Genomic DNA, 12,721 nt, shown 5'->3' on the forward strand with positions numbered 1-12,721 from the left:
TCTTTATGAGTTCAATATTTGATTGTCAGTTACCAGTTGTTAGTGCCTTAGTGGCTTAATATTAACAAGTTAGTTACTATTTTTGTTTTTAGTTTCATCTGTATATTTAAGTAGTGTTTTCACAGTTAATGAAATGCATCTATTCTCTGAAATAACCAACAAATCGGTATCTGAGTTTCTTTTCTTAAGGTATCTGTGAATGAACCAATGAACACCCACCATATAAAGTCTTACCTTCCTTTATTTGATCCATAAAATGATTCTGAAACATCTTTTACACATTAGCGCCACCAGTGTTTAAAGGTGAAAATTATCAAATATGGGCAGCTAGAATGGAAGCCCACCTAGAGGCAAATGATCTCTGGGATACTATTAAAGAGGACTACAAAGTTCCTCCCTTAATAGATAATCCAACCATGGCTCAACTGAAGAGTCATAATTTAAGGATACATGAAGCAGAGAAAGATCACAATTGGAGGGCAACTTTGCAAGAGGAGCTCGCTATGATTGAAACAAATCAGACTTGGGAGTTAGTTGAAAGACCTCAACATCAGAAAGGGATTGGAGTGAAATGGGTATTCAGGAAAAAATGAGAATGCGGATGGGTCACTCAACAAATATAAAGCAAGGTTAGTGGTTAAAGGGTATGCTCAAGTTTTTGGAGTAGATTACTTTGATACTTTTGCTCATGTTTCAAGGCTAGATACAATCAGAATGTTACTAGCTATTGCAACACAAAAGCAATGGAAAATCTACTAACTTGATGTCAAGTCAGCTTTTTTAAAAGGCTTTTTGGAGGAAGAAATTTATGTTGAGCAGGCTTTGTTGCAAAAGGTGATGAAGACAAGATCTATTTGTTGAAAAAGGAGTTGTATGGCTTGAAGCAGGCTCCAAGGGCCTGGTATAGTAGAATTGATGAATACCTGCTGAAACTAGGCTTTGTCAAAAGTCATAGTGAATCCACATTATATATCAAAGACGATAGAAATCATTTTTTGGTGGTTTCTTTATATGTGGATGATATTTTAGTGACTGACAGCAACATTTAGCTTATTCAACAGTTCAAAGAAGATATGATGAGAGTCTTTGAGATGACTGATCTTGGAGAAATGTCATATTTTCTCGGAATGGAAATCAAGCAAAGACGAAATGAAATCTTCATTTGTCAACAAAAGTATGCAAAGGAGATTCTAAAGAAATTTAACATGGATAATTGTAAGAGTGTGAGCACTCCTATGTGTCCAAAAGAGAAGTTATGTAGAGATGATGGAACAGCTAAGGTGAATGAGTCCATGTATAGAAGCTTGATTGGTTGCTTAGCTTGATGTATCTTACGGCAACAAGACCGGATATCATGTATGCTGTAAGTGTTCTTTCAAGATTTATGAATTGTGCTAGTGAGTCTCATTTCAAGGTTGCAAAAAGAGTTCTCCGATATGTGAAGGGAACTTTAAGCTTTGGTGTTAAATTCTGTCAAACACCAAATTTTGAATTGCAAGGTTATTCCGACGGTGATTAGGCAGGGTCCATAGATGACATGAAAAGCACTTCCGGTTTCTGTTTCAACTTTAGATCTAGAATTTTTACGTGGAGTTCAAACAAGCAAGAAATTGTGGCTCAATCAACCACGGAAGCCGAGTTCATATCAGCAACAACAGCTGTCAATCATGCCTTATGGTTAAGAAAAACTTTAAGTGAACTGCACTTGGAGCAAAAGGCGTGTACCGAAGTTATGGTTGATAATCAAGCAGCTATAACTATCTCAAACAATCCAGTTTTTCATGGAAAGATCGATCAAGCATTTTAGCATCAAGTTAGGTGGTGCAGTTTTGTAAAACTGAAAATCAGTTGTCAGATATAATTAGAAAGCCTCTTGCAAAGAGCAGATTTGAAGAGTTGAGAGAAAGACTTTGAATTTGCATCTACTGATGCAAGGAAGAGTGTTTGAACGTTGCATACTTGCATTAGTAGCTTTAGACTTTTTTCAAATTATTCCCATGTTTAGTTTGTTTTCATTTACCTAAACCTTTAAGGGGGCGTTTGGTTCACGGAATCTTGGATTACCTAGGTCATCTGAGTCTGGTAATGTTATATTACCTTGTTTGGTTCAAGTTATGAGATTACCAGGTAATGTTATATTACCTGAAAGCTGATGTGGCGGTAATGTTTCAAGGTAATGTGATTACCCCCATTTTTTTAGGTAATCTTAGATTACCTTGAATTATTCCAACTTTGCCCTTGTTAACTAATAATAATAATAATAATAATAATAATAATAATAATAATAATAATAATAATAATAATAATCCTATATATAATAAAGCCATATGGTCTTGTGAAAATTAAATGGTGATAATCAACATTTAATTTTCACAAGACCATAATAATATTGTTAATTATAATAACAATAACAATAATAATAATAATTGTAATAATAATAATGATATTAATTTCCATTGAAAGCTTCTTTTATATATATATATATATATATATATATATATATATATATATATATATATATATATATATTATATTTATTTATATATTGTTAATTATAATTATAATTATTATTATTACAATTATTATTATTATTGTTATTGTTATTATAATTAACAATATATAAATAAATAATATATATATATATATATATATATATATATATATTTATTTATTTATTTATTATATTTATTTATATTTCAATTTCTACTGGCAAATTATTGTGTGAACGATGGTCCACATAATTGTATGGATCATGAATATTAAATACATTTTTAATATATTAAAAATACATTATTTTTATATTGAAAGTATCTTACATACATATATAATGTACCCTTAGTATATTTAAAATATACTTTTTATTGCATGCAACCCCAAAGTTCATAAGTTTGAAATTAATATATGGCATAACTAGGTGGCCTAATATTTAAGATTGTTGATGTGCATATTGAGGACTACGGAGACAAAGATGCGTTATTCGTGGATTCATCGGATATTATCCAACAACACTCTCCAACTTAATTGACGTGAAGTAGGCTTAGTAACATTAAGATTATGTTCTCGAATTATTAGTTCTCATCTTTTATTGATTACACACTTAATTCGATAGTATTTGGAAGAAAAAATCAATGTTCACAGCAGCAAATTAAAACAAAATTGTATAAACAAAAAAAATTATAAAGTATAGTTTTATGAAAAGTTTGAAACGTACCGTAAATTTTGGTAGAAATTGATGAAAAATTTATCTGGTTGAGATAGAGATAAAAGTCTATAGAGAAAATTGAAAAGTTTGGGGTTGGAGGGTCAGATTTCATCTATTTATATTAATGAAGAAAAAGTCCACAGAAATCCTATTCTGATAGAGTCTATGAAAGTTGATAAATATTTGAATACCAGTAGACTTTTACAGACTAAGTCTGAAACGAATACCAATATACTTTTAAAGACTTTTGAAAAGTCGAAATCGAATACCGGTAGACTTTTAAAGAGTCTTTAAAAGTCTAAATTGAATACCCCCAAACTTTGAAAGTCATTAAAAGTCTTTAAAACTCTTTAAAAGTCTGGATTGAATACACCCCCCTAAGATTGTGATTTTAGTCTTTAAAGGTCAATTGTATGTTGCTACATCTAGATTTAGAAATCTCAAAGGTCTAAAAATTTTGATCCGTGGTGACTCTAAAATTGCAATTCAATTACTATTGTAGTTTACTAAGTTCTTAAAAATTTGTAATATTAAATACTATGTACTAAAATTTTAATATATTTTAAGATTTGTAGTAATCATCCACCTTAAATATTACTCCCTCCGTCCCATTTTCCATGTCTTACTTTCCTTTTTAGTTTGTCCCAAAATGTTGTCCTCTTTCCAAAATTGAACATCAATATCATTCTACTTTTCCAATTTACCCTTATGACTTTTGCTTTTATTTCCAAAAGTAAGAAAAGTGAAGGGCATAATTGGGAAATGACATAGCATTTACTTTAATTCCTTAAAAAGCGTGCAAAAAGCAAATGAGACAACCATTTCAGGACGGAGGGAGTATATTAATTGTAAATATATTTATGTTCATAATTTTATCATAGGAATTCACACATAATAATTATTAAATAACAAAAATTTTATATATGAATAAACCTCATATAGGATATATTTTTATAACATATTTTCCGTGCATCGCACGGGACAAATACTAGTAATAATAATAATAATAATAATAATAATAATAATAATAATAATAATAATAATAATAATAATAATAATAATAATAATAATAATAATAATAATAATAATAATAATAATGAAATTAATATATGTTTATATAATCAAATATACATATGTGTATATTTATATATTTAGTTTTTTTTTAATATTTAAATTTTGATATACATTCATACATATAAATAAATAAATACACACACATAATATATATATATATATATATATATATATATATATATATATATATATATATATATATATATATATATATATATATATTATTGAGGGCATTATTGTAAATTGATTCATATAACTTAAAATATAACCCTGAACCAAACAAGGAAATATTATATTACACCATCCAAACCAAACACACAAGGCAATCTTACATTCCCAAAATCTCACATTACCTTCCAGGAGGTAATCCTATTACCTGGGGTAATCCAAGATTCCGTGAACCAAACGCCCCCTAAGAGTTTAATATTTGATTGTCAGTTACCATTTGAGTTAGTGGATTAGTGACTGTTTTTTGTTTTTCAGTTTCATCTGTGTATTTAAACAATATTTTCACAGTTAATGAAATGCATCTTTTCTCAGAAATAACCAACAAGATGTCTATGTAATGAGTTGGAACCAAGAAAGTCAATAGACTGTTTTCACATGAAATCATACTTTAAATATTGTAATTATCAAATAAGGTAACCAACAATGTCAGCCAACTCAATAAAAGCTAATAAGTCAAACTTGAAACGTTATAACTCCCACAAGTTGTCAAACTTAGAACATTACAATTATCAAACCAACAGCCCGACCAACTCAGCTAAAATTGCCTCAGAATCCTTATTTTGGCTCCAAGAATAAAGCTTTTTCTATGGAAATATCCTCTGATAATGTCGAGGTTGAACTTCCATTTGACAATATGTAATGGTAAGCCATAAAGCCAAAAAAAAATGCAAGTATAAATGAAAGATGGCAGCTGAAATACTTCAAATTCTTGTAACAAATATTTGAGTTTTTCCATGATAATAAACATCCACTGCTGCACCAGAATTGACAGGAGTAGTCTTACCACAGAAATCAATTAACTTACACAATTAAACACCAAAAACTAAAAACCTATGTCTGTCTAATTAGCCTCTGCAAAAGGAATTTTAGTTGAACATACAACAGGAAGAGGAGGGTGAAAAACAAGGTTGCATCCAATCGAAGCAATGCCCTCGTCGTTACTTCCAAAGCTTAATGATCTTGTCATGACTGGCTGAAGCAACCAAACCCGCCACTGTCGATACAGCCAACGAAGCAATCAATCCTTCATGTGCAGGAAGCGTCATCGTTTTGTTTTCGGTCATGTTCCAAAGCTCTAGAGACTGCAAGAAATGCCCTTTGGCTAGTTAGTTAGCACAGAATCACATTCTTATATGGATGTTATCGGAAGTTGAATATGCAAAGGTTTCACAGTAAGTAGAAACACGAGGAGTTGATAAATTGCAAAATTAATCTCTAGGAGCGGAGATAAGTTGATAACTTGCCTGGTAACAGCCAATAACTAGCAATGAAGAGTAAGAAGGATGGAAAACACATGAGTGAAATTTATTTCCATTTGAACTAAGTTCGTGTACACAATTCCCTTCGCTTCCTGAACCAAGTGTCCACACTCTCACTGAGTCCTCGCTAACTGAAGCCAGATGCTCGCCTGAAGGGTCCCAGCACACAGAGTGAATTGGTTTTGTATGACCCTACAAATCAAAGAATGGATCTGTAACATCCCACTTTAAGGAACATAAGGACAGGCAACACAACATAATAGTAGACTATTTCAAAGGTTTTTTTTTAGTACTACTGACTCTGTTACACAATGCAGTATATGTTCATAACCACTTTCGCCTCTATTGAGGCTCGAACCACAACCTCCCATATGGAAAAGCAACTTGGTGCCACTAGACCACAAGGTCCTTGGCAAACTATTTCAAAGGTAAGGCACAATATTAGTTTCTTTTCTCTTTTTGGGTAATGAGGGAGGGCACTACCCGAGGGTGTGCACAAACACCGCCTTGTGACCTTAGCCGGCAAAGGACCACAAGGAGGTAAACCAACCTAGGTAACTAGGTTGGCCCTTAGCTGACCAGCTCAAACCAAGAAGGTCAATAGACCGCTCTCACTAAGAGTCGGACTTGGAACCTTGTGGTTACCAAGCCAACAGTCTGACTAACTTGATTGGGGTTGCCCCGGCAAAATATTAGTTTTGAACACTAGGCTAGCCAATAGCCATAACAAATTCTCCGACGAATTCTATGCACTCACCTTTAACGTCTGTCTGCATGTTTGTGTCTCCACATCAAGAATTGATACAACATTCTCAGCAGCAGCTGCGAGATACCTGCCAAGACGAGGCTGAAATCTCACCTGAGCCGTCCCACCCTATTTCAAATAATGAACATCACAATCAAGTTATGATATCAAATAAAAATGACAGTGAGGAAAGAACGCATCAGATTCATAACATGGAACTGAAATTATTGTACCTTGAACGCTCTTGTGCAGCTACCGTTGGTGATGCTCCAGTACCTAATCTCACCATCCCCATTACAGGAACAGATCAAGTCTTCTTTATTGGGATGGAAATCTAGTGACATAACACCAGCAGAATGCCCAGTAAAATTCCGAAGGGAGTAGCCAGGCTACACAAACAATACAGGTCCAATTAGGATCGTTTTAAAGAAACCGTGGCAAGAAGCTTCTCTCGAAACCTCCTTTCCGTTTTTGGTTAGATAAAAAAAGGACTCACAAATTTGAACGATCAACCAAAGTTTTAAGTTTGGACATGAACAAATTACAGAAAGAAAAGAAACAAAGTACAGTATAATGTTGGCTTACATTGTCAGCACCCCAAACTCTTACACTCTTGTCGAATGTTGCAAGGCGGGCCATGCTTGGACTAAAATGAACATCAGTTATAAGTGATGAATGTTCTTCTAGTGTAGTTTTTGGCTTTAAGGTATCTGTATGCCACAAAACAGTCTGCATGACCGGATAATGAAACAAAACTTGTGAAGAACAATTAATATGAACCAGTGAGAAAATTCAGTAGCTCTACTTCGTGAGAAATTGTTCACCTTTTTATCATGGCCACCACTGACAAGCAGCTTTCCGTCTGATGATGAGAAGTGGCAGCAGACTACTTTACTGACACTTGCACGAACAGAGTTTACTTCCGTCTGACTAAAACAACATTAAGTGCAGTATATATTCTTTGGTAGAGTTGATGTTTTAGAAGATTTATCAAGTTCAAAATAGTGTAGTACTCCATTTTACATAATTTTGAGAATATACATCAGAGACAACAATTTTGCAAAAATATGACACAAGATGTAGCATGCTACCAATCTAGAGAGTTCATAGACATCAATCTTGAAACACCATATAAAAGCACAAAGGACAAATCAGGAAAACAGAGAAAATCAGCAAAAGATATAAGAAAATGCATTTCGTACTAGAAACTACTTTTGTTTCTCAAATGAAGGTTAAACCATTGCATCATGATTCATGAATAATAGTCAAACAGCCGTCTAAATCATCCCAGATTCAGTTTCCAAAGGTCTGAATTTTCTTTTTCAGAATAAAATACAATGATAATAAATACAATGTATATTTTGTAGAAACAATGAGTGTTTAAGACTACACAAAGAACTATCACCCTCAAATTTACAAATTCAACAGATTTGGAAGGTTAAGCAAAAATGTGGTCAATATAAAAGCCAGTCAACTATCAAGAACCTAAATAGGTCAAGTAATTTGAAAGATGGTGCATTTTTCTATTATTATACAAAATGGAGGACTGCATAGAATGAAACAACATAAGATCAGATTGTGAAATGCTTATGGACCAAACGTGTGAAGATTAGTGTATTAGACCATCTTATGTTAAATAGATATTGTCTAGCACAATAGAATAAAACAGGATAAGTAGCTATCCATTTCCAGTCTTCCTCATGGGTAAAGTTGGGCTTTGAAAACAAATAAACAATAGAACCAGATGGAGGATGTCACCATATAGCCATAGATCTTGTTGGTTTCTTCTCCGAGACATTACCATGGAGAGATGTGGTTAAATGGTTAATATCCACCTACTTATCACTAATTGGTTTTAAGTAGGATATGGCAACCAAATAGCCAAAGAACTCCGTGGTTAATCGTGTTTGACTTACCACAGTCACACAGGATGAGTGTCCCACTCGGAAGTAAGCATAGTGCAGTGTTGAGATCCAATAAGTGGTTTTTTCATGCATGTGGATCCTCTATGTACAATGTCCTCAAATATTGAAGGGCAAGAGGTAGCTCATGTGCAGGTAGAATTTCACTAGCCTGACCTAGATATCCTTGAGGATCGTTTTGTGTTGTCTGCAAATTTTTACTAGGATTATACTCCATTTTACCTTGCAGAAATTTGGAAAGACTACAGCCTGGGGGATTCTAGATATGCAGCATAGGATTCTTGTATAATATATGTTGAAGGCATCAAAGCTATTCTAGATGAACCAGTATGAAATTACTGCAGTTTACACTATAGCTACAAAGAGCTGATCGAGTAGATAGATAATTCAAGTGGGCACTTCTTTGGACATCTCTAAGGAACTGCTATATAAGTAGTAGTTTATAACATGTCTTGGACTCTTGGAGGTTTATAATTTAGCTTTAAGCCCCTAAATAGTTGTGAATTTTTCTGGAATGGTTTCCTAGAATCATATTAGTCCACTGCTAGAAGAGGATATATTGAGTCACTGAGGGTGGATACTTTGCAAGATTGTTGAGTATATAGAAGCAATCTGTAGTTACTCTATGCAGTCAAAATTTGAAAATCAAATACACGAGCATATTATGCAAGAGGTAAATTGTATCCACATTCTGGGAAACAAGAACACCATAACTAGCAGCAAACTCACCTTTACTGGAATCCATACCACGACCAACTGTATCTCTTGGATCTGCATCATCATGAGATAAAAAGGATGGTGTTATGAAGAAAATCGAATTGCTGCAAAGATGAAAGCTAATGAACCATTATATTGTTTGGATAGAGTAAGTTCAGAACTAACATCTCAACCAAATACCAAATCATATTTAACACTAACACTTCAATGAATCGCACAATCCAATAATACAGTACTATCACTTCAGAACCATTGTTTTAATACAATAACAGTTCAACCAACGAACCAGCCAACATAATCGATGAACTCCAACACCAACTCAAAAAAACCCAAAGAAACACCATTGTAATAACAGTCAAGCTGCAAATGAGACACACCAAAACTTCAGCCAGCCAGGATGCATTTCTGGGAATGAAGCCAATGCATCATTGTAACTTGTATATGATTCCCTTCAAGAAACACAAACAGAAAAGCTAATTCTTTGCAAATACCCAAAATAAAATGTCTAAATGAGATGGTAGCTAGGTTTTGATGTTTCATTGGTAATTTGGTATGCATACCTTGGTTAAACCAGATTTCCTCAAACACAAAGTTATCAAATTGCGTACTCACCCCTTTTATCTGAGCTTTCATTGGTTGGCAGCTCAATCTAATAATAAAAAAAAAAAAAAAATTAAAAACCAGAAAAATTTAGAAAAAAATAGGAGAGGAAGGAGGGATTAAAACAATGATTAATAGAACCAAAACACTCATAAACTATTTATCAAAATTCATAATTCATAAATGTGGATTAGAGAGAGACCTTAGTTACATCACGAACAACAAGTACTCCTTCATCTCCCAACTCTAGTTGCGCTAGTTGGATCTCCTTTGCCGAAGTCACAAGAGAAGAACAACAATTGCCTAACTCAATTAATCGCAATGTAGAAATCTGCTTAAAATCATTTGGAAGTTTTTCCAAGTCCCAACAATATTTTAGAATTAGATGCTCCAAAGCTGGGAAATGGTTTGCATTTGCATTCCAATGTTCGAGATCAGAGCGCTCAATAAGGAAGAACCTTAGTTGTAGAAACTCCCCATGCCTTGGTGTCCACTTTGGGCCACAAACAGCAAAATCTTTCAATTTGAGTAAATCAAGGTTGGGTAACATGCCAATAATGTCTATATCTTCCCATGAAAGATACGTATTACTAAGGGTCAATTGCTTGAGGTTTGATGGAAAACAATTTGGAAGATTAAACCGCTCTACCCTTCCTGTTTTAACCTTTAACTTCTCAAGTTGATGTAACTGAGCAAGGTTGTCAAGAGCATTAGGCAATACTTCACCTTCAATGTAGATCCCCAACTCCTTCAGGTTTGGAACTCTTGTAAAGTTTGTTGTTCTTGAGTCCCAGCCGGTAACTTTGAACCATGAAAGAGTTTGCAAGTTCTTTTGAACCAAGTTTGGGAGATAAGATGAAGATCCCTTGTCAAAGCGCACATGCCTTAACCATGGCAAATCCAAAACATCACACGGCAGTTGCAGTTGATACTCTTTTGTCCATGCGGAGAGAATGAGAGTTTGCAAACTTTGGAGCATAAACAATTGAGAGTTACAAATAGAACCTATAGTTGTTAAAGCTAAATATCTTAAATGAACCAAATTCATAATCTCGCTAGGCATGCCATGCCAATATTTTATTAGTGATAAGTCCAATACTCTTAACAACTTCAAAGATAAGAATATCGCAGAACACTTTGCAAGATATAAATTTTCCTTAAAGTAGAAAAGGGAACGAGTTTTAAGTGAAGAGTTAGTAATTGACCAACAACTATCTTGATGACTTACCCAACGACGCTCTTCAAGATACTTATTATCTTCCATCATACTAACCATCATAATATCCTCCTCAATTGCTTTTTTCACGCAAAAGTTATGTAATATACCATGAAGCATACATGATTTGATTTTTCTATCCAAACTCCTCTTGTGAATGTGAACTAGCCTTCTATTGATAAGATCACACAAATAATCTTTAGCTATCTCTTCTAAACTCTTGTTCATCTCCGGGTTTACAAATCCTTCAGCTACCCATAACTTTATCAACTTTTTCACATGAATTTCAGTATTCTCAGGGAAAACTTGGAAATAAAGAAAACAAGGTTTTAGGTGAGTAGGCAAATAGTGGTAGCAAACTTCAAATATGTAATACAATATCTCAAAACGATCCTCGCATGATGAAATGATGAACAGAATATCCTCCCACTGCCTTGGTGAGTTGTTGAGTGTAGCCAGAAGTGCACCAATCAAAACAATTACTAGTGGTATTCCCCAACATTTCTCAACAATGCATCTCCCTATTATCTCAAATTCAGGGGGTAGACTACTACATTTTCCATTAGACGTTGCAGTTTTGCAAAATAATTTCCAGCTTTCTTCTGAATTCAGAGAACATGTTCTGTAAATGCACATAGAGCCAGTATATTCAGCCGTTTGCAGAAGTCGAGTAGTTATCAGAACTCGACTTCCATCACTATTGCGTGGAAAAGATGTACAGATATAATCCCATGCCTCTGTGGTCCAAAGGTCATCAATGACAATGAAATACCTTTGACCCATCAGAAGTTTGCGGAGTTGCTCTGCTAGCTGCTCATCATCTTGTTTGGAGATTTCTTCTTTGCTCAATGACACAATACAACTTAAAATATCAATCACTACATTTCTCTTGCTCTGTACTTCACCTTCAACCGTCCATGCTTGAATGTCAAAGTGAGACATAATAGATGGATCTCCGTAAACTTTTTCGGCCAAAGTAGTCTTACCGGTCCCTCTATCTCCCAGAATTGAAACGACTTGTAGTTGAGTGGACGAAGAAGTTTGAATGAGCATGCCTTTTATTTCCTCAACATCCCCTTCGATTCCTATCGTTGTATTCTCAAAATCATGCTCTAAATCATACTTGGAGGAGGAGGAGACACCATCCCTGACGTATCTCTGAATTGAGGCTGTATGTCTTGTTTGCAAATCTCTGATGCGCACCTCAATACACTCAAAATCCTTCACTACTTTCTGCAAGCACCGATGAAGATCTTCATAAGCTGCAGCCATTACTGCTACTGCGCACTCTCCCTCACCCTGCTGGTGCTGGTTAGCCGCCAAGTAAACATCACCCAGTTTGGATTCGATTTCATCTTCTGCTTTCTTTGCAACATCTCTGATTTCTTCATTCAGCCTTTCCACTGCCTGGAGATCGGGATAATTTGAGCTTATGGGAATGGGGTTAGGTTTGTGAAGATAGGCGTGCAGGAAATGGAGCTTGTCCTTTAAGGTGGATAGGATGATTTGAGCATCATCTAGATCTATCTCAGGAAGAATCAAACAAGGATTGTTTTTATTATGAAGAAGAAGAAGCTGTAGTTGATCTACTATTCCTAGCAGACTACTTACAACAACACAATCCATTGCTGATCGAATTGAATTGCTTTTTCTCTTCGATCTTCTTTTTCTCAACTACTGATGGATCTGAGTATTTGGTTGGTGTTATTGTTCAAACAATAATCAAAACATACAACGGATAAAACATATAAGGGTTCC

At 34.3% G+C, this 12,721-nt stretch overlaps 3 protein-coding genes across 5 annotated transcripts in view; 1 reads left to right on the forward strand and 2 right to left on the reverse strand.

Annotated features, from left to right (window-relative positions):
* Positions 1-12,608, reverse strand: part of LOC109171012 (putative disease resistance RPP13-like protein 3) — a 69,468-nt gene extending 56,860 nt beyond the window's left edge. The window contains exons 1-5 of one of the 3 annotated variants that reach the window (XM_019320145.1): positions 12,270-12,607; positions 10,662-12,239; positions 9,950-10,576; positions 9,708-9,796; positions 9,269-9,596 (exon numbers count right to left, since the gene is read on the reverse strand). In XM_019320145.1, coding sequence (XP_019175690.1) covers positions 10,498-10,576; positions 10,662-12,239; positions 12,270-12,589 — 1,977 coding nt within the window. In that variant the 5' untranslated portion in view covers positions 12,590-12,607 and the 3' untranslated portion in view covers positions 9,269-9,596; positions 9,708-9,796; positions 9,950-10,497. Of the gene's footprint in view, positions 1-9,268; positions 9,597-9,707; positions 9,797-9,949; positions 10,577-10,661 lie in introns of those variants that run through there. The other 2 variants (XM_019320144.1, XM_019320147.1) reach the window with 2 other exon arrangements.
* LOC109171014 (putative late blight resistance protein homolog R1A-10) overlaps positions 1-12,721 on the forward strand; it is a 60,176-nt gene that overhangs the window by 23,338 nt on the left and 24,117 nt on the right. The window contains exon 4 of the mRNA XM_019320150.1: positions 3,770-3,776. The gene's annotated coding sequence lies outside the window, so the exon portion shown is untranslated. The remainder of the gene's footprint in view (positions 1-3,769; positions 3,777-12,721) is intronic.
* LOC109171015 (transcriptional corepressor LEUNIG-like) lies at positions 5,437-7,258 on the reverse strand. Its single transcript, XM_019320151.1, has 5 exons — positions 7,094-7,258; positions 6,742-6,897; positions 6,521-6,637; positions 5,749-5,955; positions 5,437-5,586 (listed from the first exon to the last, which is right to left on the reverse strand). The coding sequence occupies exons 1-5, from the start codon at positions 7,241-7,243 to the stop codon at positions 5,443-5,445; spliced, it is 774 nt and encodes a 257-aa protein (XP_019175696.1). The 5' UTR covers positions 7,244-7,258; the 3' UTR covers positions 5,437-5,442.

The sequence above is a fragment of the Ipomoea nil genome, unplaced genomic scaffold (genome assembly GCF_001879475.1).
Source record: "Ipomoea nil cultivar Tokyo-kokei standard unplaced genomic scaffold, Asagao_1.1 scaffold3384, whole genome shotgun sequence".
NCBI lineage: Eukaryota > Viridiplantae > Streptophyta > Magnoliopsida > Solanales > Convolvulaceae > Ipomoea > Ipomoea nil.

Excerpts from the sequence above, each read along its gene's own strand:
- LOC109171015 (XM_019320151.1), bottom strand. The coding sequence starts at position 7,243 with ATGCAGACTGTTTTGTGGCATACAGATACCTTAAAGCCAAAAACTACA. Across the intron at positions 6,898-7,093 it reads GAGTTTGGGGTGCTGACAAT|CCTGGCTACTCCCTTCGGAA; the intron begins GTAAGCCAACAT and ends TTGTTTGTGTAG. Across the intron at positions 5,956-6,520 it reads CATGCAGACAGACGTTAAAG|GGTCATACAAAACCAATTCA; the intron begins GTGAGTGCATAG and ends TTTGATTTGTAG.